At 38.0% G+C, this 27,051-nt stretch overlaps 1 protein-coding gene across 2 annotated transcripts in view; it reads left to right on the top strand.

Moving 5' to 3' along the window:
• PPP3CA (protein phosphatase 3 catalytic subunit alpha) overlaps positions 1-26,498 on the top strand; it is a 298,887-nt gene extending 272,389 nt beyond the window's left edge. The window contains exons 11-14 of one of the 2 annotated variants that reach the window (XM_065877944.1): positions 13,312-13,396; positions 19,410-19,507; positions 22,547-22,576; positions 25,759-26,498. In XM_065877944.1, coding sequence (XP_065734016.1) covers positions 13,312-13,396; positions 19,410-19,507; positions 22,547-22,576; positions 25,759-25,955 — 410 coding nt within the window. In that variant the 3' untranslated portion in view covers positions 25,956-26,498. The remainder of the gene's footprint in view (positions 1-13,311; positions 13,397-19,409; positions 19,508-22,546; positions 22,577-25,758) is intronic. The other variant, XM_065877945.1, reaches the window with a different exon arrangement.
• The last annotated feature ends 553 nt before the right edge of the window (positions 26,499-27,051 follow it).

Genomic DNA, 27,051 nt, shown 5'->3' with positions numbered 1-27,051 from the left:
GCATGCCTCTACGAAACCATCTAAATTGTATACAAGAAAATTATCTCCCATCATCTGCTTTAAATTATTAGATAATTCTTCAGATCTAATATCACGGGTTCCAGAGTGTCTCCCCACTGCTTTCTGTTTAGCTTTAAAAAACCATACAGAACTTTTTAAAGTACAAAGTTGGGAATTAGCGTGGCATCTTATGGGTCCCTGAGGAATACCACTATATAGGGTTCGGGTATATCATTTTCTACCGAAGCTGTGTATATTTGCCATGATGAATGTTTGAGATGAATTTCATCTTTAAAATTCCCCTCTGCTTTGTGCCTCTGGCAGCACACTCGCTAAGAGCCATTAGCTTAGAGCTCTTCCCGTGGCTGTAATTATTGTCATTTCTGAGCAACTCATTTCAGCATCTCATATTTCATGTTCCCAATGTGAAAAAAAGTTGTGTGTCTGATAATAATTGGCAGTTTGGGAGAAAAAATATGACATGTTAATATAAAAAATACAAAGAAATGTTTAGACATACAAAAAAAGAGCCCTCAGCAGCACTGTGACGACATGATTCTTGTTCTATCAACTTTGAAGCATAACCTGCCATTGGTGAGCAGAGGAGTAACATCATAAAAGCAGTGTCTGAGAAACAGCAAATACTTTCCCCAAGAAAATGCTTGGAGAAAGAACAAAGGATTAGTTGGGGTATAATTTAGGAACTTAACTATTTCAAAGTTGAGGTGACTAGATCGGAACAATGTTAGTGTTAATAATAAAAGGAAAAGGAGGCTTCCCTGGTGGCGCAGTGGTTGAGAGTCCGCCTGCCGATGCAGGGGACATGGGTTCGTGCCCCGGTCCGGGAAGATCCCACAAGCCGCGGAGCGGCTGGGCCCGTGAGCCATGGCCGCTGAGCCTGTGCGTCCGGGGCCTGTTCTCCGCAACGGGAGAGGCCACAACAGTGAGAGGCCCGCGTACAGCAAAAAATAAATAAAGGAAAAGGGAGCTATTCCAAAGAGCTGGGCTTACAACTATGGTATCAGTGGGGCAAAGGGAACAAAAGTGGATTTGGACGGTTCAAACCTCAGTACCTAGGAGGATGAGAACACTTACGGAAAAACTTCATCCGTTTCAGGGAGAAAAGAGTTCAATGACAGACATGAGTTTGAGTACACACATCACTCTGGAAGTGCCCAGGCAGGATTTGGAAATGGAACCCTGGAGACTGGGGACAAAATCGGGTCTGATGACAGAGGCTTTGAATTAAAAGTCACAGCCGAATCTACTAAGAGTCAAACAGGCCTCCAAAGTTACTGATGTGGAAGGAAATATCAGAAAATTGAGGACCAATCTGTAAAATTATCCCTTCTTTATGAAGCTGGAGAAAAAAGGCAAACAAGTGAAAGAGAAAGGAGTGATGAGGGAGACAGCATAAGAACCAGGATCATGGAACAGTTCAGGCAGCAGCCATCTTAAAATATTTGCACCAAATGCAGAAAAATTACTGAGATATAAGTCTGACCGGAAAACCAGAAAGTGAAATATTAGGGCATAACTTTGTCAGATAACAGATTATTCAAAAGAGGCAAATAGCAAACTTTGTTTTCATTTTACAATAGCTAAAATAGAAAATTGAAATCATTTTTTAGAAGGCCAAAAACTAAAATAAAATTCAGAGTACCCTAATTTTGATACCACGTTATATTTCTATATTATATTTTTATTTCCATGTCAAAGTATTGATTCATGAAATATCTTTTTCTGTGTATTCAGTGGCAAACAAACACATGGCCTCCGCCTTCACTAAGCTGAGAGTCTAGTGCAATAAGAAACCAATTTTAAATATGCTGGTCTCACAGAGGATTTAGAGGCTTGCAGGAAGGGGTGTGAATTGGGATAATATATTTGATAACTGAAGGAGGAAACATAAAGGACACCTTTCTCGTTCTCTTCTACTTCTGACAAGGGAAAGAAAAGCACTTTATGTATTTTACTGCTTTAAGAAGTATGGCCGTTTGAGAAATCCATATAATTTTTCCAGAAAATTATATGCAAAGATGGGTATCAGTTCACCAGTGTTAAGTTCTCTTATCTTTTAAAAATAACTGACTTTGCATGATGTAATTGGAGAAAGGAAAGGATGACATCTATAAAAAGAAAGATTAGTCAGTATTTTGTAAAGGGCTTTGTAGTTGCTTGTCAGGCTTTTGTTAATTACCTTCCCGTTTATGGCTGATTTTTTTCAATTACTTAATATTTCAATGTGTAATTTAGAGGCTAAATCATTTTCGTCACTATAAACGTATCCTTGGTACTCTGTACCCTTTATAGTACAGGTAACTGCTTTTTTTCATCAGGGTTGTGCTATAAAAAGGAAACAAATAGTTATATCCAGTATATCATTAAAACTGAAACATGTCTAAAAAAATACACAGACATTTACTAGGTACTAGGGTATGAATTCCCATCATATATATGGCTATTGATATTTTGGGGCCGGGACTATCAAACAAGGTACCTGGTTAGCCGTCATACTGTAGTCAGTATCATCAAGTCTGACTTATATGTGATTACAATAATTAAAATCTATTTAAGTTGCCAATTTAAATGATACAGTAACATAGACATTAAAAGTACTGCTTTCTCTTCTTATTGTACTACATGATTTTGCACAAATGAGTTATATTAGCTGGCATAATTTTCACATTGCACAGAAGTGCAGACTTTGGGGCTTCCCTGGTGGCACAGTGGCTGAGAGTCCACCTGCCGATGCAGGGGACACGGGTTCGTGCCCCAGTCTGGGAAGATCCCACATGGCGCAGAGCGGCTAGGCCCGTGAGCCATGGCCACTGAGCCTGCGCGTCCGGAGCCTGTACTCCGCAACGGGAGAGGCCGCAACAGTGAGAGGCCCGCGTACTGCAAAAAACAAAAAAAGTGCAGACTTTGCAGAACGAACTAAATGTTAAAAAAACAGTCATCTCCCTATTAGAGCTAATTGGTTGGATAATGTCCACCATTGGCTAAAATGCTTGCAGAAAATAGAAGTTTATACTGTATTCCACAGACACCTGTACTATACACATATACAATATTCACAGTTTTAAAAATCATTGTTTTTTTGTAGCATTTGAGTTTTCCTTCAACTTATGGTGACATTGGCCAACTTATATTAAACATTAGCTATTGCATATCTAAACATACACTTGGATTAAATGTATTTATAAAATTTATTTGAGAAGGAAGTCCATGTTGTATACTAAGAAGGGAAATAAGCATGGGCTTTATAAACCTTAATGTATTCTTTATTTGAAAGGTATTAGAGAGCGCTCTTTTTTCAACAAAGGCAAAGATTTTGTGTATATGTATGTCTCTATATTTCAGAAAAACTTCACTTCTCACACACAAGGTTGAGGTAATTGACATATGAAAGAAGTGTTCTTCACAGAGAGAAGTATAGGGGGTAATGTCAGCTTGCTGAAAATTGATACCATAAGAAAATAAGATCCAGTTTTCATGCGTTTTTGGCAGAGCTTACGTGCTTCTCTTTGTTCTAAAGCATTTTATGGGTCCAACTTCTTAATCTGAAGGTTGTACTTATATGAGAATAATTAATAATTGATTGAACAACAGCAGACAGTCGTTGTAAGTCTGAAGTTTGTAAAACATTCTCTTTATAGTTGTTTGATCTCAGATGGCAGGTTTAAAGGCCATATGAAAAAGTTTAATGAATGCTCAGAAAATCTAAAGTTTAAAAATATTTTTCTATGAGGGTAATCTATTTTCGCTCTCCTAAAAATCCCTTTTATTCCTTCATCTTTACTCCTAGCTTACGAGAAGCTATGAAACTTTCTTCCAATTTTTCTTAGAATTTTAAAGAAACAGATATCTTGATTTTCTTTGGTCAGCCCATCTTTGTGAAGCGGTCTGTTTTTTTGCCTCAAAGCAAAGCCAGCAGCATCCTGGATTCTCCCCTTCTCCCCTAGTGAACTGGCCATCATCTGGGGCCCAGCCTTTAGCCTGGTTGGCACAAAACACGACTGGGGCCCCAACTGAGGCAGCGTGATATTAATGAAGATCACACCATCAACCTTGTAATTTACAGTGAGAAATGTAACTGTTAGAAGAACTGGAATATGCACTTCTGCACAAGCACTTCCTTCTTCTTAACAGAAAGAGCAAACATTTTTGAGTATTGTATACCAATGATCTATGCTAAGTGCTTTAGCATATAGCACAGTACCTGGCACTTGTGTTCGTTGAATGTTGAGAATGACCGAACGAATTAACTTAGGTAATTCTTCCACCCACCTGGGAAGTAGATCACCAGCCTGCTACTGTAATGAATCCTGGTTTGGGCTCCCCACTTCCCAGCTGATGACCTTAGGTCAACAACTTACCAAGCGAAATAATACAAATAAAGCACTTAGAACCTTCCTCATTTTTTAGATGAGGAAGGTGAGACTTACAGAAGCTTAGTAATTTATCCAAGGTAGCACAGCCTGTAAATAGGGGAGCTGAGACTCAATAGGTCTTTTACTCCAGAACACAAGTTCTTTACCACTGTGCTATTCTGCCTCTCACATGCCAGTTTATTCATTTGTCTTAAAAGAAGTCGATGAGCCAGGTATTTATGATCTGAAGTCTTGCTGTAAGGCCAGAACACTGAAAGGCCACTGGCCCCTGGACAGTACTTCCCTAGACATGTCAGATGTTTGCCTCGGCTTCTCTTCTTTCTTATGCCTCTGTATCTGACCAGTACAGTTTTTGACTGGCATATCCCTTTCCTCTGATAAGATAATAATATATTTCAGTGATGTTAAAGTCTCACGACCTGGAAACCATTCTGTCTGTTTCAGTTGCCTCTGCAGGCCTGTGCACTGATCATTGGCCAGAACCTAATGCTCATTTCCCTATTTACCTTTTGGGGCAAAATCTTCACTGCATCCCCCCTGTACTGACAAAACACCCTGCCTAGTTCTTGAATAGCATCAGAAGATCTTCGAGTGGCTTTATTTCCGATCAGCTCAGTACATGCCAGCACCTTGACCATCCTCTGCTGTCAGACGACTGGAGCAGTGTTACGTATTTCAGCCTGCTTTTTTGTCGTGCTGTCAAATGGTACTCAATTAGCTTTCTGTCTAGGGTATAACACATGGGACAATCAAACATGATATTTTACTGTATTGGTTTATTTTTTCCTTCAATTTCTGTAATTTCAGAGAGATAACATTTAAATATCATTCTACTATTTGATAAATTTTTAAATCCATAAGTGTCCAGAATTAAATTCTGGTCTAAATGCTTTCTTCCAGCATTTAGCACGTATGCACAATTAGGTCCTTAATAAATACCTTTTTCAACTGTTAAATCCTCATCTATACCCAAAATAATCCTGACAGACGAAACATCCAGACATTATGATTGTTTCTCCTATAGACAATACATCTACATTATTAGCTTGACCTTTGTTATTTCATTTCATTTTGCTTTTATTTTCATTGCCAGTTTATAAACTTGATGCATTTCTATTATGATAAAGAGTTCAATCCAAATGAGATTTCACATGCTATTAGTTTCTACTTTGGTAAATATAAATAAACTGAAATGTCCTCTGTAAGGCATAGGCTGAATATATGATAGTTTCTTGAAACATAGGCTGAATATATAATAGTTTCTTGAAAAATCAACGAAGCCTCCTAATCTACCTTAAAGTCTTTAATTTTTACCCAAGTTATAATTATGCTCATAGCCAATTTCTGCAAGTCTACCAAGGAATTATCTAACAGATGGAACGCAATGTCTCAGAGAACAAAAGTCCATGGAATCAAATTAACACTTGGAAACGAAAGTATCTTTTAACTACATATTTAAGATAACCAAATAATGACAGTTATTTGACATTTGGGAGTAGTCTGTACATTTTTAAGACTTCCTATCCGAAGAATCCAGTTGTGTTTTATGACAAGAGAAGGTGGAAGAAACTGTCTAGGCTATACTGGCCTTTTTGAAAATCCATTACACAGAAGAGTCTTTTTATTCAAAAAAAATATATTTTTTCAAGGATCTGTCGCTTTCAAAATGACATATAAGACAGAATAGCCTTATGCCAAATATCACACCATCGTAGATGCTATTACATGCTGAGATTTTAGTTGAGCTGAAAAAGCATATGGAAGAAATTCAGAATATGTGGTTTGGAGTGATTTGGAATGAGTAGCCATTATGTCCCAGTTTTATCACCTATGGATATGTACTATATGCTATTGTTAGAATTAAAATTAGAAAGATATTCCAAATATTTTAGGTTGTAATCCTCAAAAAGATGAATTCTTACAGAGATTTTTAAAATTTATTATCCTAAAGGTGTTTTTCTCTGCCTAATAGAGTAACCTACATAAGCATTCATATAGCTATTATGTGAGGGGCAGCACCTCCAGTCTCTTTGGACTAGATTTAACCGGCACTGACCCTAAATGGATCAGCAGTGCAGGATTCTCAAGTCATGGCTGGTCAAGGAGATCTTCCAACAACTGTCACCTATAGAAAGTGATTAATCTAATTCTTGATAGAGCAGCTGTCTTCATGCCAGAATATTTGGACCATTGGGGTTACCCAAAGAAGTTTCAAGAGGAGTAAGGGAATCTATTTTCACATCCTCAGTTTCCATATGTCCTCATTCCTAAAAATGATCAGGCTGGGAACTCATCTGAGCTGCAAGGCTCACTGCAGCCTCTCCTTTCCCACCTCTTCTTTCTCAGTTGCTTTTCTCTCATTTTAACAAAAAGGCATGGGTCTCCCTAAACATAGTCTCTATGAACACTGCCTGGAGTACTAAACAAAGAGACGTTGGAAAAACTCAATGCGTAGGAAGTCTCCTTAATCAAGGCAGTGTAACCGCCCTCCCATCTTTATCATTAAGGGATGCATTCCAATCAAATTATATTTCTATGTTTTTTAAATATTCATAAAAATTTATCATATGTTTGTGCTACTTAGCTCAGTTATGTACTGCTAATAATTGATATTGATTACAAAGGCACTTTTAAGGCTTAGGGCCTTATTGTCTCAGGAAATTTTAAAAAACACATTTCATTTAAATTTCTAAACATATTTTTGGCAGCAAAGTATAATGTGATAAAAATATTTTAAAGTATAAATATATAATTCACTAAAGTAAAATCAGGAAAATGGAAATGCAATTTCAAAGAAAAAAGGACTAAATATCAATGAATGTCTTGTTCATGGATTTTTTTCTTTAAATGGATGATGGTAGGATGAAATTGCTATGATATTTATATGCCATTGATTTTTAAAAGAGTAGTATAGTCATTTCATTTTAAAATGGCAATGTTTACAACATTATATTCCTTACAATTATTTAAACTTGGAGGTGAGAATAGTATTCTTTGGAGGATATACTTTTGTAGATGCATGAGTAGAAAATGTAAAGGCCACAGTTTTAAAGCCAGTCCATCAGAATGAACACAATTTCTCAGTGCTTATGGTGCTGTCCCTAAATCCCAGGACTCAAGGGCTTGGTGGCGTAGAAAAATATAATGAAGCACTTGTCAAGTTCACCACAGCCAAGGGCAAAACTGCGTAGATGTTTAAGTAATTTCTGTATAGCCTTGCTTGGTTGAGGTATAGTTGCTCAAGGTCTGTTATTTTTAAACTAGGTCAGAGAAAGAAAAGACAAGAAAATAAGGTTTGGGGATTATAGTACATGTTTTGGCCTCATAGCCTTAATAGGGGTCAATTTGGGATATGTGTTCTCCCAGATAAGACAGTCTGTATACTTATAATTTCACCATCATTTGTAAAGAGCCATAAAGACCAATTATGCAAGGTTTTAGAGGTATCTGAAGACATATTCTGTCTTTGCATTATATCATATTTCAAAGTGCTGATTTTGGAAGGAAAACAAACTAATTTTTGTCTTTAATATAACACAACAAAAGATATTTCTTATCTCAGCACCTTATGCTTTGTTCCATCAATAACCTGTATTCAAATTCAGTAATTGCCCTATGGTGTCGAAAAATAAAATCTGGAGACATGTCTAAACTCTGCTTAAAAATAATGAGTCATAATAAAATTTTACTTTCAAGTAGAATAGGTTTCTTACAGAGATAAACTTTGTTATCTTTTTAAAAGTTTGAAAAAGTCGTGAGTTTTCTGTAATATTTTCTCAGAATTTGAATTAAAAGGTTTAAGAGATTTGAAGTTTGCCAACAAAATATAGTTCTTAAAATAGATCTTTCTTTTGAAAAAGTGTGAAATGTTAATGTATATATACTCCTTTTAATATAATATATTTCATTTAAAGATATATGCTATGGATACACTTGTATTAGTTAAAAGTCCTTTAAAGAAAGAAGCCTAAATAATAGCAAAACATTTGAAACCAATATAATAATGAAGTGGAAATTTTCTGCTACATTTTCCATTAAAGAGTAAGCAATTTTTTGCAAGCTCCTTTTTCACCTTCTAATAATATGAAAATATTCCTCTTTTATAAGATATTCAAGTATAAAAAAGATTTTTTGCATGTATTTTCTAATGTTTTTTATTATGGTAAAAGTCACATAGTATAAAACATACTAATTGAACCATATTTAACTGTACAGTTTAGTGGCACTAAGGACATTCACATTGTTGTGCAACTCTCACCATCATCCATCTCCCGAAAATTTCAGCTTCCTAAACTGAAACTCTGTCCCCATTAAACACTAACTCCCTATTCCCCCTCCCCACCCCCAGGCCCCTGGCATCTATCAATGTATTAAAATTTTAGACAGCTCATCATCACGTCTTACAGTTGCAAAAAGGTACTGATAGCAATTAGAATCTGTTGAATTGGGCTTATCTTACCAGTCCAGTTTCCCCCTGGAGATGGTTGGAGGAAGGAAGGGGTGAATGTCACTGCACTGAGAACTTTTCTTCATTGCCTCCTTTGGGAAACTCATGCATCCCCCATATAACACGAAGGAAGGGAGGGATGGAGAGACCTCTCTTCTTAAAGCTGCTCTCTCCCTTTTCCCTCAAAGCCAAGCTTCTTCCAAATACAGTGGGGTTTTTTGACATTTTATTATGAAATGTTTCAAACATAAAGGAATGTTGAAACAATTGTATAGTCAATATGCATGTACCCATCATTTACTTTCTACAATTAACATTCAATTATATTTGCTTTCTCACATCTCTGTCCCTGTATACAACCATCCGTCCATCTCTTTCTTTCTTTCTCTTTTCGTTTTTTTGAAGAGGGGTGGGTAAGTGCAAAGTAAGTTCTCTGTACCTCTGTGATAAGAATGCTAATGTCTAAACTTCTTATTTGTCCCTGCTACTATGCTAAAACCTTTACAATTTAGCCCCGGGCATGCCCTGCTTCTCTCCTCATTCTCAGCCTGCCCTTTCCCCAGTGAGGGCAAACTCCATTCACACTGGACTTCTGACCCATCATCTGAACATAACATGGATTCTTGCGGCCTCCACATGCTTGAATATTCTCTTCCTTCTATGGAGAATTCTCCTTTCTCTTTAACTCTTATTTATCCTTCAGGATCCTTCAACTATCACCATTTGGGTGAATATTTTTCTCCAGACTATTCACATCTACTTCCAGTGGTAAATATTTAACAAGGCTTCACTGCAGGGGAAAAAAGACCCTGGTTTATAGCACTTGCAGGTTTTGTTGGTATAAATTCTCTTCCCTACCACTGGTTTCAAGCTACCAGTACGAAGTTACTGAACACGGAGCTAAGAAGAGATGTGCTCAGTCTACTCTCTAGCTGACAGCCACCGGCCCCACGTGCCACTGCTGCTTCCTCTCTAATACGTGTCACGGTGCACTATGGGTGTTCACGTGATCTCCTAAAGCAGAGACCACGTTTTACTCCTATTTCTGTTGCTAGCAGTTAGCACACAGCAGGCTATAGAACAGGATAGGATTCACAAGAACACTTTATGAATAAATGATTTGGGTAATAAATTGTATTCTATATAGCACTTTCCACACACTACTAATTCAGTTAAAACTGAGGAATTATAGTAGTCACTCAGTGGATGGATGGGGACCGTGGGCCATACAGAGCCAGGGTCTCTAATGCATGGCAGGTAGCCCACGTGTAAGAACCTCTCTTCACCCTGGCACTTGGTTCCTCATCGCGGCGATGCTGCCGCAGTTTTCCAGTTCCCTTCAGAGGCTGGCAGCATTCACTCAGCAGGCCACTTGGCATACGTACCTTTCATACTTCATGAGAAGTCAGTAAGGCACTAAGTTAAGGTCAGGAAGCACACATGGTCAAAGCAAATCTTTAAAGATTCCCTTGGTCTGTACATTAGCCTTTGAGGAAAATGGAGTGTGCCAGCACACCTAGATTCTGGAATTAGTAGCATAATACCCCAGGGTTTTTAAAGAAGATGAGAACTTAAAAGGTGAAGCAAAAGAGAGGCCCAAAAAAGAAGTGATAATTATTTGAATGGAAATACAAAATGAAATTGTACTTAAAATTACTAATGTTTTTAAACTTAGGAAACATTGCCTTTCAGTTTGGTACTTTTGAGTTAAAATAAATGACTAGATTCTTCTCCGAAAAATAGTTAACAGTAGTTAACTATTAAAAATAGTTTAATGTAAAAGGTATTTTTTTGCACCTTTATTATTCAATATACTGAATTTTAAGTTGAGCTACTGTGGTATATTTCCACAACTTAAATAGAGCAAGTACCAAGAATGTTAAACATGACATTGTATTTGCATGTCACAGCTAGTAGAAGTCTGAAAAACGTGCATTTTTTTTCCCTTGATCTTTCTATTGAATTATGGGCTGTGAGGATTTGTAGTGGACCATAAGTATTTGAATAAGAGTTTTAATGATCTCTGGAAAATACCAAAAGCCAGGAATAGCAATACTAAATATACAAGGACCTTTATATCTGTACTTAATTCTTTCCTGCTACTGTTCAGCTCCTTTCAGTTTGATTACATATTAACTCAGATATTTTATTTGGTTATTTTACTTTTTTGTGGGTTGTAAATGTGTGATATTCATTTTGATTTTGATTATTTGACAAATACTGAAGGTAATCCCCCAGAATGGAACTTCGAGATATTAGTTTATAATGTCTCTTCTTACTGTCTATGATTAAGTTAATTGACTTTTTGAGTAAATATATTCTAATTTTATAAAAGAAGTACTAAAACCTCTTACCTGGGTTATTGAGAAATCTAAAAAGAGACAGCATTTCTTCATTAAGAAAAGTGCTATAATATGTTGTGAACCACCATGTGTTGGGAGCACAACTATGAATACATAAAGTAAGATACCTGCTCTGTACTCTCCAGTAAGTCATTAGGTCTGAAAAATAAGGAACGCTAAACGGGCTCAGACTGTCAGAATGTTCATTTTACATTTAAAATTCCATATTTTATATGTATAGCTGATTCACTTTGTTATACAGCAGAAGCTAACACACCATTGTAAAGCAATTATACTCCAATAAAGATGTTTAAAAAATAAATAAATAAATAAAATTCCGTATTTTTTTTTTGAGCATCTTTCTGAGTACCAGCTCATACTGAGCTGAAAAGGACGGCTCTACATAATTTATTCCCCTTCCTTTCCTACTTAGTTTCTTGCTTTTCATTGCTCTGGTTATGGTTTTTAGAAGTCCTTTAATGAAAATTTTCTGAGAGATTATCCTTCTTAGATATTTTTCACTTACTTGATTGTACATTTTCCCCCTTCTCATTCCTCTTAAATATATCCAATTTCGTTTCTAGACATTTAACTACTCCTTCTTGCTGCTTTTCTTGTTGTGCTTCTAAATGTAGCCACCATTTTGTGGGTTCTCCCACTCTTTCCATTCTTTGTGTCTGTTGGATTGATTTTTATGATCTGGCCATACTGTTTTTGGAGACGGTTAGGATCTTTCCCCCTTAGCACATCATGACCTCTGAGTGGACTGGGTCAGTCAGACTGGGGGATATTAAACATAGAGTGGTAATAGCACACCAAATAAGTAAACTGAAACATGATTTAACAGAATAACTGAAAAAAAAATAGATAAGAAAACCAGTATAAGGAGATTGCTACACCACTTTTTTTTTCCTTCACAAATGTCCTTCAAGGAGTCTCCTGATCATAAATCATCTAAAATTCAAGCACAGAAACTTCAGACTTTCAAATGGTCTCTAGGACAGGTTTTATTATATAAAGAATCATAATTGCAAATCGTAGGTAATAATAAATATTGTTAGAAACTCAGAATAAAGTATGAGATAGGGTCTATACACACGCCATTTTCTCCTCCAGTGTTTTGGCCAATAGAGTCTAATTCAAGGAAACAATTATGAATAAGAATCCATGTTTCCACTTGGTTATCAGAAAGACTGGATTGGAGAATGGCTTTCTCTCATATGGATTTAGACTTACTCCACTCACTTGCAGGCAGAATAGCTGGCAATACTAAGTTCTGGTTTGAGAGATCATTATTTTTTAGCACTAAATAATTTTTCATTATCTGGATGGACCACAGTAGATTCACCTACTGAAAGAAAATCTTGGTTGCTTCCATTTTGACAATTACAAACGAAGCTGGTATAGACATCTGTGTACAGGTGTTCGTGTAGACATAAGTTTTCCACTCTCTTGGGTAAATACCAAGGAGCAAGAGACGGAACAAGCCCCACGTGCTTTTCAAGCTCCTGCTGGCATCGCTTGTGCCAGTGTCGCATTGGCCAAAGCAAGACACATGGCCAGGCCCAGATCGGGAGTGGGGAGTTGTTGGGGGAAAATAGATGCAATCCAATTAGATGTGTTGGGGGATACCTGCTATGGTGTCATTGCCACTAGAGAAAAAGAAATGGACAAAAAAAGGAGCTGTTTGAGGGCTTTCAGGTCAGAGAGAAGGTGAGAGCAAACCAGCTCCCTGGTACACGCTTTCTGAGGAATATCCATCCTGGTGACGCACTTCCTCTTCCTGCCAATGCACGTTCTCTTTGTATAAACAGAAGAGAAGGGAGCTCAGTCAGAGGAGAAGGGTAGGAACCCACCCCATCTACTCAGTAACTTTTCAGTTAGCCCTTTACCTCTCCCCTTGGAAATCTCAGAAGATGCTCTTTGGCATTTTGGGGACCTCTAAAGTATCACAGGCAAGTATTCCTGCCTGGAAGCATAGACTTTTAAATTTGATTTCCAGATAAATCCTTAGAGGGGGAAAAAAGCAAACCTGGTTTGGCTTAACTGCAGTCTGTTATACATGTAAATTAGTAAACTAGTTAAATAAAAAGCCACCTGACTTCTCAACTCTGTTTTTAAAATATAGGTGCAACGGCTGCAGCCCGCAAGGAAGTGATACGGAACAAGATCCGAGCAATCGGCAAGATGGCCAGAGTGTTCTCCGTGCTCAGGTGGGATCATGGTCCTCTATTGCATTTGATTGTCACTCAATAACATTTTAATACTTTAATCTGGTAATTTAAGTATTTTACTCGAAACTCTTTGCTTTTTCTTAATTATTTTTTAAAATGGAATTGTCAGTTCCTCACTGTTTTCGTCAGATGGAAATCTACTGAATTATTTCTGTAGAGAAAGCCTCTAAAGGGACTTTCACATTCCATCCCTCTATTTGCTGCAGGACTTTAAAACATTTATTTCACAATAGGTTGAACATGTTATGAAATGGAAAAGCTATTATAATCCTTTCTATTTTTCATTCTCTCTCTGTGGTAAAGATGAATTTATCAGGTGCATTCCACTAGATTTCTAGGAAATGAACAGCCATAAAGCTTGTTCATGTGAATCTATATTATTCTAATAAATCATTGAGAGAAAAAAGTTAATTAGTGTTTCAGTTCCCATATAGTAGTTATTTTTTAAATAGATCATGTATCTTGTTATTATTAAGCATGGGCTTAGAAAACACGTTTTCTTGAAGAGAATTAACTACACTTTTCTTCACTTAAATTCAGTTATCTATTCTTGGATAATACAAAGTATCTATATTTCTCTTCAAAAGATTACTTTAAAATACAGTATGATTAGGGCTTCCCTGGTGGCCCAGTGGTTGAGAATCTGCCTGCTAATGCAGGGGACACGGGTTCGAGCCCTGGTCTGGAAAGATCCCACATGCCGCGGAGCAACTAGGCCCATGAGCCACAACTACTGAGCCTGCGCGTCTGGAGCCTGTGCTCCGCAGCAAGAGAGGCCGCGATAGTGAGAGGCCCATGCACTGCAATGAAGAGTGGCCCCTGCTTGCCACAACTAGAGAAAGCCCTCGCACAGAAACGAAGACCCAACACAGCCAAAAATAAACTAATTAATTTTAAAAAATACAGTATGATTATATGTGACGAGTATCCAGTCAATTCACAATCACATTATTAACAAGGATAAATAGGAATATCTTGGGAGAAAGTCCATCTCCACATTGTATAATTTCATATTCTAATTTTTGCCAGATTCTTTTTTTCAACTCTTTCGTGGAGTAGCTGTACCGGCTCTTCTGATTTCTCCTTCTTGCTGTTTCTATCCCACTCCTGGTAGAGTCACTAAAGAGTAATTAAGTGATTTGATACCAACAACAGGGAGCCATGAGAAGGATGAAAAGCACGATCATCCTTTCCCAAAGACACCAGATCAAAGTCAGTAATAGCTCTGCGGTAGCAGCCAAATCTTGAAAAGTCATGTTAAAGCTGAAAGTAGAGCATAGTTGCTCCCTGCGGCCTAATGAATGAGGCTGCCGTTGCTCTAATGCTTTTCATTCCTACTGAACTTGCAGGACTCATTCATTCATTCAAAATAAATATAATGAAACTTAAAGTAGCCATTATGTACCATGAAGCAGTACAGGGGGATAGCAGGTGAGAGGCGAGGCACTCATTCATTTTAGTACGTGGACAACAAAGGACTCTCTGAGTCTAGCATTTGAGCAAGTGTGGGGATGACCTTCACGAAGGTAGGGAGTAAGAGTATTTAAGACAAAGGGAGGAGCTTCCCTGGTGGCGCAGTGGTTAAGAATCTGCCTGCCAATGCAGGGGACACGGGTTTGAGTCCTGGTCCAGGAAGATCCCACATGCCGCAGAGCGGCTGAGCCCGTGCGCCACAACTACTGAGCCCGCGCACCTAGAGCCTGTGCTCCGCAATGAAGAGCAACCCCCGCTTGCCGCAACTAGAAAAAGGCTGTGCGCAGCAACGAAGACCCAACGCAGCCAAAAAGAAATAAATTTATTTTTTTAAAAAAAAGACAAAGGGAGGAGCAAGTACAAAGATCCTTGGATGGACACAAATTCAGCAGTTTTGAAGGCCAGCAGGGAGGCTGTGTGGCTAGAAAAATTGCCTTTGAGGGCAAAGGACTATGTGAAGATCATAAACTCAGCTGGTCCCTCTGCATAAACACTTGCTTATTTATCATGCCTCAGATTTCCAGTAAATGCGCTTACTTCTTTTTCTATCTGAAGTCTCTGTGAGGATAAGTAAAAACAGCTCCATCACTTCCAGTTGAAAGTACATTTAGGAAAAAAAAGGAGAAGCCTTTCTTAACATAAAAGAAAATTCTTTGTATCTATGTTAGTCTTCAAACCATGTGAAAGTGACAGGAACAATGCTACAGAATCATAGGTTGGTCTTAAAATTGGAAAGTCCCTCTAGTCCTCTGCATCTTGGTACGTAAGATGCAGTTATTCCCAGCTGAGAGTGGGTTCCATTTGAACCCAGTGATGATCAGTTACTTGATTAAGGTCGCACATATTGACAGAAAATAAAAGCAAGGTATATTGTATTGCTATCCTATAATAAAAGCATTTGTACAATACAGGGTGGTCATCTCTAGGGAACAGTAGGATTGAGCATTAAATGTGTACCATGTAGAGCATTAGGCAAAGTGGGTACTGTGAATTAAAATGTCAGACATGTAGACAATAAACTAATGTAAGGCCATGAGATGTGCACTAAATACATGAAGAGGTACTCTGCTGTGGAAGAGGATGGGAAGGAGCCCTACTCTTTCCTGAAAGGAATGTTCATGAAGAGGTTGCCGTTGGTGGAGCGCTGTGAAGTTCAGGCTAGGTTCCATTAGCTGGAGAATTGTGGTGAAGGCATTTCTGGCAGCTGAGAAGTCCTCCTAGATCCTAAGGACCTAGGAGCAGTGTTTTACGGGGCGCTTGTTAAGGACCAGGTGCTGTATGCTTCATGGTGTACACATTTGAGAGGAGTCCACACGGCAAGCTTGCAAGGTTGACTTGACCTCAGTGAGGAAACAGAAACTGAAAGAGGATACGTAGTATGTCCAAACTCAATGAGTGATCAGTACTAAGGAGAATCGGAGCATGTGCTAACCCATGTGGAGATGTATATGTAATGACAGTCTGAAGACTGGATAGCAGGATGACTTATGGGTGTCCGCGCATTTAAGAAGCTATTGAAATAATCCAAGAAAAGATGTTGAACTAGCTGTGGGTGGAGAGATGCAAGGGAAGAGGCAAATACAAGAAATTTGTGGAATGAGACATTTTAACATGTAATGGATGGATACAGATGGTGGTACACATTTGTCAGGTATAGCTGTCCAGCACAGTCCTTACATTTTGGTAATTTGCCATATTATAAGGGAACCAGAAAACTATCTTTCAAGAGCCCTTGCACTTAAGGTGCCACATGTTGCCTAGGATCCACCCATCAAAGGAATGCACGCAGAACTTCTGCTTCAAAGCGAACATCTTGGGGAAGCAGTGAGCAGGGAAGGCAGTTCCTCTGTCAGATGGGAATCTGAGGGACCAAGAGTTGAAGAGCATCTTTCTCAGCATATTGGGGACTAATTACACACCATTAGCCGGAGCTTAGGCATTGGCTCTAAATAACAGTAAAGGATTCAGAAATCTAAAATGTGGATTAACACTGCCATTCTCCATCCTATTTTTCTTTGACTCCTTCATTTAGTAAATGTTTTATGAATCTCGACTATGTGCTAGGTGCTGTTCTGGTCTAGGTACTGTGAATGCAGCAGGAGCAAAGCAGACAGAAACCCCTTTCACATGAAGCTTTTCTAGCTAGGGTGGGGTGTAGTGGGCAGAGGAGCTCAAAAAAAAGCACCAAGGAAACAAACTGTATAGCTCTTCAGGGGTGATAAGTGCTTTAAATAAAAATAAAAGAGGGAAGGGGAGATAGGGCGTAAGAAAGTGCATATATATATATATATTTTTTTTTTTTTAACATCTTTACTGGAGTATAATTGCTTTACAATGGTGTGTTAATTTCTGCTTTATAACAAAGTGAATCACCTATACATATACATATATCCCCATATCCCCTCCCTCTTGCGTCTCCCTCCCATCCTCCCTATCCCACCCCTCTAGGTGGTCACAAAGCACCGAGCTGATCTCCCTGTGCCGTGTGACTGCTTCCCACTAGCTATCTATTTTACATTTGGTAGTGTATATATGTCCGTGCCACTCTCTCACTTTGTCCCAGTGTCCATTGACAGATGAATGGATAAAGAAGATGTGGCACATATATACAATGGAATATTACTCAGCCATAAAAAGAAACAAAATTGCATTATTTGTAGTGAGGTACATATATTTTAAATAGCATTCTCAAGGAAGTCCTCACTTTGAAGGCAGTTTTCCAGCAGAGAGTTGGAGGCTGGGAGGGAGGGAGCCAGGCAGATACCTTGGGGGAAGAGTGTGACAGAAAGGTGCAGAGCCCCAAGGTGGGGTGTGCTGGGTGCATGGTGAGGACCACGAAGGGAAGTGGGTGGTGGTAGGAAATGTAGTCCAAGAGATGGATAAGGATGGTAGACTGTGGGTTGGGAGCTAGTTTTTTAGGGCTCTGGTCAACCTTTTAAAGATTTTGCCTTTCACCTTTAATGAGAGGAGAAGCCATTGGGAGAGTTTTGCATAGAGGAGTGACAGGATCTGTATATGTATTAAAAGGCTCAGCCAGCTGCTATACTGAGAATAGATATGGGAGGAGAGGGCAGGAGTGTGACAAGGATGGAGCAGAGAGACCAGTTGAGGGACTGCTGGAACCATCCAGGTAAGAGATGCTGGTGGTCCGAAAAGGAGTCGGTCACAGAAGGCCACCTGATTCCAGTCATGAGAAGCGTCCAGAAGAAGCACATCTACAGAAAGCAGATGAGTAGTAACACAGCCTGAAAGAAATGGGAGCGCACGAGACTGCTTTGTGGAGGGATGAGAATGTGCTGAAATGTATTGTGCCGATGTTTCACGACTGTCTGAATAGACTAAAAACCAGTGATTGAGTCACACACTTTAAATGGGCAAATTGTATGGTATGTTAATTATATCTCAATAAAGCTGTTTTCAAAAGAGATGAGGTAGTAGTATTGTGAGAAGTGGTAAGATACTGGAAATAATATGAGGGTAGAGCCCTCAAGATTTGCTCATTGAGTAGATGTGGAGTAAGAGAGGATAAAAGGAGTTAAAGGTTGATTCTTTCGGCTTAACTAAAAGATGAAGTTGAAGAAAGATAGTGAAGCAGCAGGTTTGGGGCTAGTTTAGGAATTCTGTGTGGGCCATGTTAGCCATCTTCATAAAAATGTGGAGTAAGTAGTTGTACATATTATAAACATTAGATATATATGTGTATTGTAAGTATTTTTTTCTGGTTATGTGGGATTACACTGTCTACTATATGGAAATATATGAGGTTATCCCTATTTTATGGTTATTTAATCATTTGATTAATGCTGTGCTGTGGTAATAAATGTAATTCAAATAATGATGTACATAAAACTGATTGTAAAACAGTTGTCATAATGAGTAATATAACAACGCTGTATTAGCAGATCCATGGGGAAAGAGACTGAAAAAGAAAAGTTGGAAATTTGGCCAGTTGTTTTCATCAGCGACTTGCCGTTAGTTTGTGTATTTGTCATGGAGTGTCAGAATTCCTTAACAGTCCCCTGAATGTAACTCCTACTTCCCTAATCCATAGATCAGATCTTTTAAATCTGTTATACTCTCTGGTTTTCTCTCACAAGTCAGATCAGCCCCACGTATTTTTGCAGAGCCTCGGCTGGAAAACTTACAACAGCCCTCTCCATGGCTCATTTTTTTTTAAAAAACATATTTATGGTATCGTGGAGGATGCCCACAAACACTTTGTATTGTGAGCCTGCTTACAAAAGTAGAATTGTTTTCCATCTCTTCAATAGTCAGAAGAGACTGAACTTCCACAATTGCATAATTCCCAACTTTATCTTAGCAGTCATGTCATGGGCACACCACTACTTCTATATGAATGTGTGAAAATATAGTACGTTTTAAGTAAAAAAAAGAAAAAACTCAAGAGAGCCAGGATAGAGGTAAATGTGAGTTCTTACATACATCTTTTCCTTTAAGTCTTTTCTTTGTCTTGAAAGAAAATAAACGTTAACGTGTCCTCCCCGTTGTGCCTTTGCAGAGAAGAGAGTGAGAGTGTGCTGACGCTGAAAGGCCTGACGCCCACGGGCATGCTCCCCAGTGGAGTGCTCTCTGGAGGGAAGCAAACCCTGCAAAGCGGTAAGCAGGCCCATTGGTACGACACACCGTGTGCAGGCACCTCAGTCAGCTGTGTCGTTAGAGCCCTGATTCGTTCACGCATTTAAGGTCCGTCTTGGTCTTCAGATCTTCTCAGCTGGAAGAAGGGCTGAGACCCCCCTCCCCTCCCGCGCCCCCATCAGTTTGACCAGTTGTGCCCCACAGAGTAGCTCCCTCATTTGCTGAAACGTGTTCTTGACCCCGCTACCCCCACGTCCTCATTTGCATATTAACCACGATTTCAGGCCTCGCTGTAAGATAACTCATTCAGCTTATCTACACGCACAGTACGTTTGACCACTTGGAGCCAAGCAGTGGATAAAAACAACTTTTTAATTACGTTTTTATTAAATGTACAGGTTATCTATTGGATTGATGAAATAAACACATAGACACATAACTATCCATGCCTAAGTCTAGGATTTAGTGGAGGATGGAGGAAGAGAATAAAAAGGATGATTTTGTTATCCACTTGAACAGAAATGAAGTCATAGGTGCCTTTTCTCTGACTTATCCATTCAAAACATAAGAGAGTGAGTACCATCATATGTTATTTTTAAGAAAGGATGAAAACATTTCCTTGAAGGTAGATTTTGTATTAAAATCTGTAGTTTTCTGGATGAGTGCCGTCCAATAGAACTTTTTGTAATGATGGAAATTTCTCTATCTATACAGAAGCCACTGGCAATGTGTGGCCATTGAGCACTTGAAATATAGCTCTTACAACTGAGAAACTGAGGTTTTTATCTAATTTTCATTAATTTGATTTGAATAGGCACATGTGGCTACTGGCTACCATATTAGACAGCCCAGTCAGTGCACTCTTTACTTTTGTTATCTATTTTAACTAATATTATCATTAATTAGAGTCCAATATTAGCATACTTTATGGAAATTTTGCTTTTAGATTAGACTCTAACAGAAAAAAATGAAAACAACAATACACTCAACATTTTCAAAGCAAATCTCAGCCTCCTGCTTATTTCCCTGTACCTTTCCCTGAATCTTTGTTTGTGTTTTCTTTTCTATCCCTGTCCCTCAGTCTAGAAGATTCTGGTATTCTTATGGTAATGTTATTTAGATACACCTCTTTTACATAGAAAGTGATGCCCAGCTTCATGGATATTGTACTGCTAAATGATCACCTCCTAGCAGCATCACTAAAAGTTTCTTTATTTTCATATGAATTTATTCCAACATCAATGTCTTCGAGTTGCCACAAAAAGAAAAAAAATTTTCTAAATGAAGGTAGGAAGATACCACAGTATTGAAGTAAGTTCCTCATTTAATTTGTAGCTAAAATTTATCTTAGTAACTTCAGGAAAAAACCCACAATTTTCCCACCAAAGTAAACATGCTCTCTAAGAACATTAGCATAAATGGATCGTTTGTACGCACAAAATGCACAATTACCTAATTGACTACAATCTGCATAGTTTCTGTTAAGCACAGTTTTAAGGTACAGCAGGTGTATTATCAGAAACTATGGGCCACAGTTGCTTTAGAAGAATACACTTAATAATGGACAGTACATATTTCTAATATGTTGGTCCTGGTGCGGTTCCAGATTTTTTGCTTTACTTTTAAACTTAAGTTCTTAGAATTCTTTGTTTTGTTTCCAGATTTTCACCTGTAATTTAACCTGGGTTATTCAGTTTCCTGTTCTGTTGTTTTATTTTAAATCCATCTGTTTGTCATTTGGTGTTGAACTCACACACACACAAACACCTACACACAGCCGACATCTTATGAGTCCTGAGAATTTGAAAAATCAGTGTATATTTTAAATCATGTACATTAATACAGTTTCAGAATTCATTGTCTGATGCCCTTTAATCTGTCTAAAAGGGGAAACTACTTAAGTTTTGCTGTTTGGCTTTTCTCCATGGTGGTAACCATTCTGCATTTTTATCATAAGGAATTTTAAATGCACTGTAAGTGAATTATAGTGTACACTTGGCAGTTGCTCTCGTTTTAAAACGTTAAATTATAAGAAATATGCAAATTAAAGTCAAGGGGTAGGATTTTAATATTAAACAGTTTAGAATTACAGAGAAGTTTTGCATTTTAGCACTTCATTAGGGAAATATCTCCTAACCTTGATAACATAGAAAGACTCATACACCTTTAAAGCGAGAATATAGACCCTAAGCTTATTATAAAAATTGCTGATAAAGCAATGGGCTTCTAAAATTTTGCCTGTTGAAATACGCTGAGGTTTCCGTATTTAGACGGTCCTTTCTTTAAAATGCTGATAGAATTATTGCTGCTACTGGCATATTATCACGTGATTATAACATTTCAAGAATTTTGTTTCCAAAAATGCTATTCCAATGAGGAAAACTGATTTTAAACTGGGTTACCTGGCAAAAGAAGTCCAGGCTGTCCCATCCCCAACGTCTTTCTCTTCCCTTTCTCCCTCACTCTCGAAACACTCTCGATGTTTGTGTTTAAAGAGTCAATGTGTTACCAACTCAGACGCAACTCTAAATTTGCATCCCCCCTGCTTTTCTATTCCACTAGGAAATCGTGCCATTTAATATTAAATAGTGTGAATTATTCCACTGACATTATGACAACACTTCAAGCTCTGCCATTTGGGGGCATTTTAAAACTATAAGTTACCAGTCGTAGCAGTGGTTTTATCATACTTCATGTGAGTCAGATTCACATTTTCGATTGACCTAGTCCCTTGTAGATTCAGTCTAAGTCAAAGAAACCTTTCCTGAGTGTTTTCTTAAAGGATTAATCATTTTCTCCTGTATTTAGTGAACAAAATCCAAATCATGTCACTCAGATACGTGTAGCCAGCTCATTAAAAAAAAACAAGAAAAAACCCCCATCATTTTCGTGGTGTTCTTTCCTTTCTTTGAAGTATTTCTATTTTGTCTGTGCCAGAATCCAGCACTTACAGGAACATTAATCCTCTTAGCTCCCTTGATCGTCACTGATGTGTTCTTAGAGTTAAAAATCCTCTGCTCATTTTTCTCATTCATTTTGCACCCCCTTTCTTCTCTTCAGCTACTGTTGAGGCTATTGAGGCTGATGAAGGTAAATTGGCCAGTCCCCTTTCTGTTGTACCTGCAACAGACAAGGGCTCTGCTGGGTGTATTCATTTCTTTCTTTCTTTCTTTCTTTTTCTTTTCTTTTTCTTTCTTTTCTTTTCTTTTTTTTTTTTTTTTTTTTTAATTTTGCTGTAGCTTGTACAGAGTGTGTGGGTGTTGGGCTAACAGTTGTGGCTCAGTATTAACCAACATGTTCTTGCTTTAAAGGGGAAAATGTCCTTTTCCGGTTTGTTTGTTTGTTATTTTTTCCCTTAAAGCTATGTTTGACTTTGTATACAATGATCCTAGTATAATCACGGAAAACAAAAGGATTAGAGATCTTGAATGATGTGGGGTGGGGTTTATGGCAGCCGTTTTGACAAACAATGGATAGAACAATATTCTTTGAGCTGAACCATGTCCCTCCCTCAAATCACTTTCAGTCGGCACTGAAAAGGAGAGAATAAAAATAGCTTTATTAAGTCTAGTCTTCAGAAATTTCTAGAAGAAAAATTCATTGGAATAGTGCTTTGTTGTAGTTCAACATTAATTTTTGTCTCCAAAAAATATTCCAACAAGAGACAGCTGTGTACGAGGTAAACAGTTCTGCTAGTCTTAGAAATTTTAACGTACTGGTATTTGTAGGAAGGTTAGCACCAGCAAAATATTCTAAAGAGTTCAAAAATATCTAGTGGCTGTAGAAGTGGCTGGTAACGAGCACAGGGAATATTAAGTCATCACTCAACTGGTTAATAGCCACCGAGTGCCTTCTTTGCACCAGGCACTGTGCCGGGTGCTTCAGGAGAAACGAGACATATTCATCACCGACTGTGTCCCAGCACTGCTCGAGGACAATAGAGTGGACCCTCTCGCAATTCCTTTTGAATCAAGTGCTTTTGAAACGTAGAGTTAGGAGAGAACTACCTATCCAAATAGTTTTTAATCTGATACATACCATGCCCTCTGGAAATTTTAAAAAGAATAATTTGAAGTTCCCCTTTAAAACAAAATTTTTCAGTTGTATTTTGTTCTTGCAAGATAATGTTTTATTGTTCCCAAAATTGTGTTTTATGGTGCTTGGATATGATGTAAAATGTGCCACTTTAGTTTCTTTAATTTGTACGTGATTTGGATACGGTAGGGGAAATGATAGCACTGTAAGAGAAAATACAACTGCTTCCTAAATAGCAGTGAATAAACTGCTATTTATGTGGGAATTCTCTATTCCTCTTGGCAAATTCTAATCTGCAGTGTGCATTCTTGTTGATAGTTTGGCTGTTTTCTGTGGTTTCTGTGACTCTTGTGTTGTGTTAAGTATACTACCAATGTAAATTGCTAATACCCATCGTCTGACCAGCAACTACAGCAGAGCACACATTCTTCCAGACCAGGGTAGACAGAAATGATTAGAAATGGAGCCCCATTCCGCATAGCCATTGCTCTCGCTAGATTTTGAATTTCTATGCTCTCACCCTATTGGCTTTATTTTAAAACCTTAAACAACCTAAAAGAGAGATTCCACTTTTACCATTTCAATTCGTAAAATCGCTTCATCAATTATGATGACCAACTTTTTGTATTTATTAACTATGATGGAATGATATTCACAGTAGTTTAGCAAAACAATAGAGTACTACTTTTGTCCCTCAAAATCATTGAGTTCATTTTCAGGGTGGGTGCTCATCAGACAGCTCTATTATTTTGCGATTTATGACTGAATGAGAGAAGAATTAAGACGCTTTGCTTTGGGCCTTGGTCTTTTCCCATTTCCCCATCTTCTTCCTCTCATAGTTGACTAATCACCATGACGCTAACCTTTGAAATGCAGAGGGGGAACAAACTGTTTCTCATCGTTTAATGAGTTTGGAAGCAAGTGTGTCTTATCTTTTAAGAATCTCATCCATACTAATGAAAGGCACTGTACATTTGTGTGGGAGTGGCTAGCAAAGTTTCAGCTTGAAACTGCTTTCCTTTTTTTCTCAAATAGGGTAGGAAGGATAAAGGTACAATGAAATTGTCCTTCATCAGCCATGGAGATGCGACCCAATTCAGCATTGGTGATTGGCCCTTCAGTGTCTGGCTTGCATTTTCACAGGGAGTAAAGCAAACTGATGTCATTGGTTCCCCATCTATGTACTTTATTTTCAGCTCACTGGTTGGTGCACCTACTGAAGAAATCATTAAGTTTCTTGCACAAATGCCTTCTCTATCTCTGGAGCACACTGGGGTTACTGAAAAAAACCAAGTATCAATGCTCCCCCTTTGTGAATTCCATGGTTTCACTGAATAAGGCCAAAACCATTCCCATTCATTTTTGCTAAAAGTTGAGAAAAGCATTTTCCCCTTGTTATTCTTGAACCAGCACTTACGTCTACGTTGATCTACTAAGAAAGAGTTTTTCTTTGATTTAGGCAGTAATGGACCAGACGAACATCAGTTTGACCTGTTTGCTGCTGAAGGGCAGACAGAGTTTTTCTACTTAGTGATCTGATCTTGATTTTTATGAGTTTCTTTTACCTTGTCCCCACTCCACATGTTTGCAAAGTTGAGTGGAGAAGCAGGAGTTTCTAATTTCATTTTTTTTCATGCCACTGTTGAGTTGTTTGTTTGCCAAGCAAGTCTTCCTGGGATCCTGAGATGGCATGGAAATGCCCCAAGTTCATGCCTTTTATAGCTCCTTTCAGCTTCTGCTCTAAACTCTTCACTAGATTTTTAGGTCTAGCTGCTTCAGTGATTCTCCTGAATTTGCCATTACTAGCACAATGGAATAGTAAAATTAGGGCCATTTCCATTCTTTCTAGGTTAGGGCATTTGATACAGTTAATTGTGCCAACGATGTAGCCAGTCTATGCTAGGCCTAGAGACCTATCCCTGGTAGCAGCCTTTCTCTTTACATGCCACTTCGTGGATCTAAACTTCCATGAAGACAAGAGAAACGTTTACATCTTACTAACTTGGAAGAGGACATTTTGGTTGGCAAGAGACATTGGCTGTTACCAAACGTCTCGGTTATCTTCAGGTATGGTAAGGAGTCTGTTGTGCTGTGTTCAGGTCCCGTCACTTTGTTCTCTACTAAAGGATTCCCTCTCTCACTGCGAAATCTCTAACATCACCTGCTACAACAGCTGTGCCCTTTGTTTTCCTCTGACTAACCCAGTTTTTCTTTTTTTTTAATGATTTTCTGTTTAGCTATCAAAGGATTTTCACCACAACATAAGATCACTAGCTTCGAGGAGGCCAAGGGCTTAGATCGAATTAACGAGAGGATGCCACCTCGCAGAGATGCCATGCCCTCTGACACCAACCTTAACTCCATCAACAAGACTCTCGCATCAGAGACTAACGGCACGGACAGCAATGGCAGTAATAACAGCAATATCCAGTGACCACTTCCTGTTCACTTTTTTTTTTTTTTTTTTTTTTTTGGGAGCTGCAGGGCGTGATGGGGATTGCTGCATATCCGCAGTTGGATGTCCTTGCCTCTGATGGTAGCTTACTTGCTCTGGGGCCAGGAGTTGGATTCAGTTTACACTATCATTAGAAAAGAGGGAGAGAGATAATAAACTATATTTTGGTGAGGGTTATGATTAAACACCTCTTTTGGGTATGCCTTTTAAAAATGCTTATAGGAAAAACAATTTAAAAAGAAAGCTAATGCTAGTATATACTGCAATGTTAGGGGAGTGAACATGTTTTCCTACTGCATCGGGGACTTCTAGATAGGTTAATGAGAGGTCTTTTATTATGTTACTGGACACGAAAACTTTGTCTAATTTCTTACTCTATTGTACGTTTACAGTTGCAGCACTAAAAATGGATGACATCAAACATTTTTAACAAAATGATGTACAAACTAAATAAGGACTATTTATTGATAATGTTTTGCTACTCTTGTCAGACAATGGCTATAAAATGAATTAGGCAGTCTTCAAAAAAAAAAAAGCAGAAAAAGAAAAAAAAAAAGAATGTTGCAAATTTGTTAAAATGCCAAAAAGGACAGTTTAATTTTGTACAGATTATGCTTACCTCAGGTTTCTTTAGTGTGCTTGAATGCCCTTGTTTCCATATAACACTTATCTTATTACTTTGGCAATGAATACCTTTTCTTTAAGTTTCAAAAAACTGGAATAATTACATCTATCTCTTTTTTTTTTTTTTGCTGTTTATATTTAGGGGTTTTTGTTGATAAATCAAGTCTTGGTTGTGGCTTGCTGAATTAAATATTTATGAGTGGTGCATTTTTAAGTATAGTAAACAAGACACCATATTAAGTACAGTGATAAAGCATCTATATTCTGTAAAAAAAGAAAATCTGCCTATGCATGTTTTTTAAGGAAAAAAAATGGCTGTATCGGCCTGTATGGGACTGTAATGCGCTTAGTGGTCTGACATATACTGGAAATGTATGTATACTGGCGTACTTTATATTCTCTAAAATGCTTCATGCCTTTGAAATTTTGTAATCAAAAAAAAAGCTTTGAA

This window comes from Phocoena phocoena, chromosome 5 (genome assembly GCF_963924675.1).
Source record: "Phocoena phocoena chromosome 5, mPhoPho1.1, whole genome shotgun sequence".
NCBI classification, from domain to species: domain Eukaryota; kingdom Metazoa; phylum Chordata; class Mammalia; order Artiodactyla; family Phocoenidae; genus Phocoena; species Phocoena phocoena.
The sequence above is the reverse complement of the archived record's forward strand: the minus strand, read 5'-3'. Positions and strand labels throughout refer to the sequence as shown.